Consider the following 7,552-nt stretch of genomic DNA (forward strand, 5'->3'; position numbering starts at 1 on the left):
TTTCAGAAGACCGGCTAAGATACTTGAGCTTCACAGGAATTCCCTAGAAAAGGAACTGCAATTCGCCAACTGAAATATTTTCATTCTCCACAATAAGTTGAATCTAATTACACTGTTTCTTTACAATTGCAGTCTAGTATTGAGGGCTCCTTCAAGTAAAAAGCTTAATGGCTTTCCCACTGACATGGTAACTTGAAGCCCTTCACATCAGCAACACGCTGACAGTACGATTTGTTTGAAGAACAGGTTGATGTCTAACAGAGCTTATTTCAAGATTCCAACAAGATACAGATTTTTTTTTTATCATATTCCTGGGTTCAATCACCAGAATATCCTACATGGAGTCACATATTCATCACCATGTTAGCTCAGCTCCTCAAAGAAAGAGGAGACGGGGACAGCGTGGAGTAGTACGGGGCGACCGTACTTTGCTCCAGCCCGAAAGACAGCAGCGCGCCGCCGGACCTCGCACAGAGCGAACGCAACTTGCGCTCCGGCGTGAACCCGACTCCGCTGCCCAGAAACCAGAGTAGGGTGGATTTGATCCTGAACGACGGACTGATCGCTACCAGCATAACAAGTACAAAAACGCTATTAATGAAGATGATAACAACGTGCCCCCTTCTTTTTTGTCCGCCTCGGGTTTTGCGGAGTTTTGTCTCCTTGGCGAGAGGAATGGTACGCTTGCCCTTCACTGAAGCGAGCTGCCCTCCTGGCCGACATCCGTGCAGCTCAAGGTAGGTCTCGCCCGGCAGACCCCGCGGACCGCCGCCCCAGCCGCGCTCCCCGGGGCGCAGCCGTCCGCCTCCCCTCCCCGGGTACGGGTGTCTGCGGACCGCGCGGGTGGGCTCCGCGCCCCGCGGCACTCACCCAGGTTGACGAAGCTCATGACCATGTCGGCATCGCTGAGGAAGGCGCTGTCCTGCGAGCTGGGCAGCGGCGGCGGCGGCGGGGCAGGGGGCGGCGAGCGGCCCCGCTCCGCGCCCGCGGTGCCCTCCGCGCCCTCGGCCAGGGCGTGGTAGAGGTCCAGCATGAAGCGCGGCGCCGCCGTGAGGCGCCCCGGCGGCGGGGCCGGCGGGTCCCGCGGCAGCGGCCGGGGCCGGTGGGGCAGCCCCAGCACCGAGAGGATCTCCCGCTGCATCTCCCGCTTCTCGTGCGACTTCAGCCGCCGGTACAGGAAGCCCGAGGCAGCGGCGGGCGGCGGCTCCCCGCCCTCCGCGGGCAGCGCGGGCTCGGCGGGGCGGCAGGCGCCGCTCAGCAGCGCCCAGCAGCAGCACAGCCAGGCCAGCCGCCGCGGCATGGCGCTCGGCCGGGCGCAGGCAGGCGAGGTCCCCACTTCCCCCTCTCCCCGGGGAGGCTCCCCGCCGCCCTCCAGCCCTGCCCCCCCCGCGGCGGCTATCGGCTGGGCCGGCGGGGGCAGCCAGAGCCAGAGGGGCTCAGCGCTCAGCCCCACCGCCGCGCATGGCCGCCCGCGGGCACAGCGGGGCAGCCTCCCCCCTCCCTTCAGGCGCTCAGGTGCGGCGGGGCCGCCCCCCGCCCCAGCCGAGCGGTCAGTCCGCCATGCCCCTGCCCCGGGGCGCCGCGGGCTCTGCGTGTAGGGGGAGAAGGAGGAAGAAGAGGAAGAGCAGCGAACTTTCCCCCCTGCCACGGAGCGAGCGAGCGGCTCCTGCGGCGGCAGCCCCGGTCCCCGCGGGCTGGCCGGAGCGGGGCTGTTGCCGGCAAAGGCAAATCACCAGCGCGCCCGCCTCTCGGCGGGGCGGGCGGCCGCTCCTCCGGGGCGGGGAGCGGGCGAGGGCGCAGGTAGCGCGGCCCCGCGGGGCGGGCGGGACGGTGGCGGGGGATGGAGGGGGGCAGAGCAGAGCAGGTTCGGAAGCGCCAGTGCCGTCGGTTATCATTGGTCTGCTGAGCTGGAGCAGCGCTCCGCTAAACAGCGGCGCCGGCCGCTTCGGGCTCGGCGGCTCCGCTGGCTTGTTCCTTCCTAAAAGGATTTCGGCCACCGCTCCCAGCACTTAGAGCATGTATGTTATTTCTCCTGAAAATAGGCTGAGTGGTACCTGTTCTGAATATGAAAAAACCTTATCGTTCATTTGAACGGGTTACAGCATCCCGCCCCTTTTTCTGGAATACTGAGCAAAAGTAAGCACCGAGCTTACTTAAATGGTGCAGGTACCTCTCCCTCCACACCCAGTCCCCATTGATGAAGTACCAGACTGTGTCTGCGTACTGTGAAACAGGTTGTACCGCTGTAAAAGGACATACCCACTCCTAAAGTCAAATCCTAAACTGGCAGCTGTGATTACAGCCCTTTCATAAAACATAACCCCACCACCATCACCATGCAGCATTCTAAGAACGGCAATGAAGTTGAGCAGGGAGTAGCTCATCCATATGCTGATCTCTGACTTAATGGATTTTGCTCGGGTTGGATGAGTAAATCCAGGCTAGCCCCGCTGAAATCAGCACAATTGCTCTAGGTTTGAACTGGGATAATTTCATAGGAGTTGGCCTTGAGAATAATATCTGGACTATTTGAAGTCACTGGCAAAATTTCCATTAACTTTATTAGAATCAGAATCTGGCAATAAGCTCATATTCAGTTTCCCAGAGACACAGCTGAGAATATTCAAGACTGAGTATGTTATTTTCAGAAGTGGAGGTTACTCCAAGCATTCACTTCGTGAAAGCAAGGTCGCAGATGGCTCTTTTAACTGCACCAGTCAAGGAACACTGTAATACTAGATATTTGAAAGCTTGTTTTGGAGGGGGGAAAGTGCATCTTTAAGGAGATTTGAGCATGGCTATCACGGGGGTGGGAGGGAAGAGTATGGAAGTCACTTTTGCATCTAGCCCCGTATTTTTTCCACTTTGTTAAGGGTAGTCAGAATTTGAAAGTGAGGGTGTGTGCAACAGCATGGACTAAGCATGCTCCTTTTGCTATAATGGACTTCATTACCACCATGAAAGAGGTCTGTGTCGTCCCTTAAGGACTGGGGAAGGCAGTGTTCAGAGAAACTTCTGTACTGCTGATTCATTTATTCAATTCTGTCAGCTTAGAGCAGCAGTGATGATTTGATTAAAGAGGGAGAGGAGGGTTCAATCCCAGAGAGGAGGTGAACAACATCCCTCACCTTCTGCGAGGCAGTGTAGGATCCCACTGGGGAAAACCCAGGCTCCCAGGCAGAGAGCCCAGTGCACAAGCTGTCCTGCATCCCTCTCAGCCCACCAAGAAGTTAGTCTTCCAAGCCTTAGGAAGGACATTTGGAGGCTGGGAGGAAGTGCAAGAGCCCTGAGGTCAGTGAGGGAGGATTCCCAGGCAGGCACTTATCCCGCAGGTGGTGAGGAAGGGGAGCAGCCACTTCTGTGCCATTCACTTCCCCGTCTGAGCCCATTTGGATGTAGTTCATGTTGCTGTCTCCAGCAGAGCTTTGTAGCCTCCGTTTCCTGTTTCGACAGCAGCAGAGGGAAATGTCTCATTATACCATTATCTCCAAAGTGTGAACCTTTCCACCCAAAGTGTCCCCCACTTCCCTTGAAGTCCAGCAAAGATAGTGCGTATTTAGCAGCAAACAGCATTTTAGCAAATTCCAGGTCAGCTGTTGGGCATTTCTGCTTCTCTGATGCTCAAATGTGTATCGCCTCTATGTTTTTATTCTAAAAGAAAAATATTTTAAATACTGTCATTTGCATAGGCATCACTTCAGTAAATTGCAGCTGTAATAACAGTTGGCAGCATTTGGGCATCTGAGTTTGATGCAGCCTGGGGACAGGGACACACAGCAAACTTTCCAGTACTTCTCTGTTAAGTTACCGTATTCTTAAGGTAAGTTTCCATGTGTAGCTAGGAAGCTAATGCCCTCCTTAGGAAGTCATTGCACCTTCTGTTAAGTTTAATTTAAGTCTAGTTAATAAGTCTGTCACTTTTTTCAGAACTGCTGCCCAGAGATGTACACTACTTCTCCCCGGAAACGCATCTCACTTCTAGTTGTGAATGCTTTACCGTGGGTTCCAGCTAATGTTATGGGACCTAGGAAAGTCACTGCATCACTCAGCAACTTGTTGCAGGGTGGAAAGAATTAAGTTCTTTTACAGAGGTCACCTACAGCAACAGGTTTCAGATATTCCTCCCATCTGAAAGAGCAAGTTTCTGCAAAGAATTTTAAGATTTTGGATGAGAGCTGCATACCTAATTCTCCAGAGGAGTGCAAAGGCTCTGCATTCAGCAACTGCTGCAGGCTGACACGTTTTGAGAGTTAATTGAAAATACATTGTAGTGTTACCAGCAGAATTTTTCGCTTGCCAAGGGGTCTTCGTAGTATAATCCACCATCCATTGCTCTGCGGTAACAGGCACTTTAAATTTCCTTTCACTGTCGTATCTCCAAAAATGCTCGGAATCAGGCTTCTGGGTATCGTTCAGGTCACCGGCTTTTGCTGCTCATGACGGACATCTGGTGGCAAAGCGGAGAAACTCGGGTCTGTCCACTCGTTGGCAAGTTAGCCTTAAAACCGCTTTTCCTCACAAAAAGCCTCACTCCAACCACCCACCCACCCCACCCCACCCTCCGGCAAAACCCCATAACCCTAATAATTCAAAGAGGTCTTCTACATCCCCCTGAAAAGTCCTTGTTTAATTTTCATCCTGTAAACAAAATTTCAGTATGTATTCAAAAACCTGCACCAGCTCAGTGCTTCATGAGGAACATGTGGTACAAGTGGCCGTGAGCAGAGCCCATACCCCACAGGACTCCTCTTCCAAGACGTGGGATGGTGCCAGCAAGGATCAACTACAGCATGTGATTTCTTCTGGCAGTGCCGGTGTTTAGGTTGTATGCAATTAAAAGCTGGGCTACCTGTTTCTACTTGAAAAGGATTCATTGGGTATTCTGTTGTCTTAATTCAGCAAATCATTCCTCACTCTGGTTTAAGCAAATTAGGTTTCCTGGTTATTCTATGGATAAGTCATGAGAAGCAGTTCCAGGCAGATAAAGCATTGAAATGGTAAAGAGGTAATTTTAGTTGGAAGCTTTCGGAATAAAATGAGGAACAAGAGAGAGGTTCCATTACTGTGCCTTAAAATACACCACCTCATATGGAATCAGGAAGAGGTATACGCAAAACCTTTTTCAATGCCTTTAGGTGTACAACTTCCCAGGTGCCAGGATTTCATGACTCTAGCAGAACAATACACTTTGAATTTCTTTTTTTTTCAGGACTGAAATTATGCTTTTGAATATAGTATTGAACTTACTATTCCAATGATCCCTTCTCCACCTCCTGAAAACAGAAAAGACATTTGATTTTTATAACTTGGCATTCCCACCTTCTCTCCAGCTGAACCATCAGCCACCAAAGCGCCTGCAGCAAGCCCTGCTCCTGCGCTTATGGGGTCGGCAAGGACACTGCAGTAAGGGCAGCTTCTGTCTTCACAATCCTTTTGCTAAGCAAATGTAGGTATTTTTTTTAAGCAACATGGAAGAGCTGTAAGTAATAAGAATGACTTTTTGCTTTCTAAAAAAAACCAAACCCTATGCTGTACAATAATGACATAGCTGGAATGGACTATTTGCAGTGTGCCCTTGGAGAGGTTGAAAATGCAAACATACCTCCTAATTTTAGCATACTGGTTTCCAAGGTCTACTTGTGAAATGAGAAAGAGTGGTTGAGTATAATCTTAGTTCAAAGATCGAAGCAGGCTAAAAACAGTATTTGCTATGAAAGCTCAAATTTTTCCCTTCGCTTGCTGAACTTGCTTTCTCCACTGCAAGTAGGGACAGTTGAAAAATAGTAACATCATCTTATTTGCACATAGCAAACCACTACTTTCTTTACTCAGAAATCTCATCTAAAAATACCCAATGATGATTTCCCAGATCAGAACACCTTAAAAAATGTTATAAATATTAATTCAGCGACACAACTGGACAGCTATCCTTGCAAAAGCAAACAGTTAAAAGTGAAGTAAGTCCCAATATGCATTTCACAAACAATTTCAACTCTGTTCTGCCCCTGGCCACCATCTCCACCCTATCAGGGATATACTTATGTGCAAACAATTATAGCTTAGTTTATTTGAAGTCAACAGTGTGATGTATTGAGGGAAACTGACCTGAAATGACAGCAATTAAGTAAATATTAATATATCATATCATTAATATATTTTTGCTGAGTCTTTTCATGATATTTGCTTTTTGTTTTATTTTTGCTAATAATGCTTTTTCTGTTTAAAACTGAGGAAAGTGAATCATCAACTATAAAAGGGAAACAGCAAAATCTGCTTTGTACAGGATGCAAGTTAGGCTTGGTAAACTAGAGAAGGAGTAATTGAGATTGATGTAAGTGAAAGGTCAGTAAATGTAGAAATATGTTAACCAACATGAGGTAAGAGTCTACCTTTAACCTCTAGAAAGTGAAGATGAGCTTTTAGTAAGACTAGGTCCCCACTATCACTGCTGTCATACGTAACAACAGTAGCAAAGGTGCGTATCATAATCCATATAAGCTTGGCTGCAGGCATACCTGTATTGTAAGCAGACTTTCTACCACTGTGCAGGTATGCTTATACCTGCTGTGTAATTACCCCAGTACAAAAAGCACAGCGCCGTGTCCAGCCTGCATAGTAGGGTCTGAGAGAAAGAACCTAATTTCTTCTGAAGGATGAAAACTAGAGCAGTACCTGGCTGTGAGCACATGAATGCTGCCAAAAAGACACAACGAGAAGAGGCGAGGTCCTCAGTCTATCCTCTGCTGGGGTCAGCTGGTGAGCTGTCAGCAATGTCCTGCCATTATGTTGTCTAGTGTAGTGGGCAGAAAAAATTAAACACTGATTAGGGTAGCTCATAATGTGAGGATGAATGGAAAGACTCTGATTTTAGCAGGCAAATCATGACCTTTAGGCTCATGTGAGGTACAATGAATGAATGTCAAGACGTCTATATGATAGACTAAGGCTGGGAAAGGATGAAAAGGTAAAAGATACGTAGATCTTTAGGAGACTCTCCATCTTCAAATATTTGGTCTGGATTTAAGTTCTAATGCTTTAAATTAATAAACATGCATTAGTAATCCTAACTCTGAATTACATTTTTATTTAGCAATTAATTTCTGTTTGTTCTATTTTCATAGATTCAGATAGAAACAGAAAGCTTTTCTATTAGGTTGGTTTGTCTTTAAACCTTAGCAAATTAACAGAGGGAGCTAAATTAAAGTATGAGCCCTCTTCCAAGTGTTGAAAGGTCTTTCAAAGATTGTAGAAGCTGCTATTTCTGCCCTTGTGCAATGGGCATTGTAAACAGAGAGCCTGGAGCTTGTAAAAGCCATTGTAATTCAGAAAATTACAACAAAGAAGGTATAAAGAAACTCAAAATCGGGAAAACCACAAATGATTTCCAATACCACTGATAACCTCAGAATGTGCTGTGTGGAGTTACACTTCCCAGGTTTGGGAAGGATGGGGTTCAGGTGTATTCTCCATGCCATAGTGCCTAGGGTACTTGCTGCTTAGCCCCCTCACTATCCAACTCCCCGTCAACAGAAGAGGATTAGGCAGCATATTT

At 48.5% G+C, this 7,552-nt stretch overlaps 1 protein-coding gene and 1 long non-coding RNA gene across 2 annotated transcripts in view; both read right to left on the reverse strand.

The window, feature by feature from the left end:
• Nucleotides 1-1,739, reverse strand: part of BMP6 (bone morphogenetic protein 6) — a 91,425-nt gene extending 89,686 nt beyond the window's left edge. The window contains exon 1 of the mRNA XM_065667392.1: nt 871-1,739. Coding sequence (XP_065523464.1) covers nt 871-1,300 — 430 coding nt within the window. The 5' untranslated portion in view covers nt 1,301-1,739. The remainder of the gene's footprint in view (nt 1-870) is intronic.
• Nucleotides 1,740-3,240: 1,501 nt separating this feature from the next.
• LOC136008326 (uncharacterized) lies at nt 3,241-6,980 on the reverse strand. Its single transcript, XR_010610055.1, has 4 exons — nt 6,673-6,980; nt 5,248-5,273; nt 4,184-4,447; nt 3,241-3,651 (listed from the first exon to the last, which is right to left on the reverse strand). It is a non-coding gene; the product is annotated as an uncharacterized LOC136008326 (long non-coding RNA).
• Nucleotides 6,981-7,552: the final 572 nt, after the last annotated feature.

This window comes from Lathamus discolor, chromosome 2 (genome assembly GCF_037157495.1).
Source record: "Lathamus discolor isolate bLatDis1 chromosome 2, bLatDis1.hap1, whole genome shotgun sequence".
Lineage (NCBI taxonomy): Eukaryota > Metazoa > Chordata > Aves > Psittaciformes > Psittacidae > Lathamus > Lathamus discolor.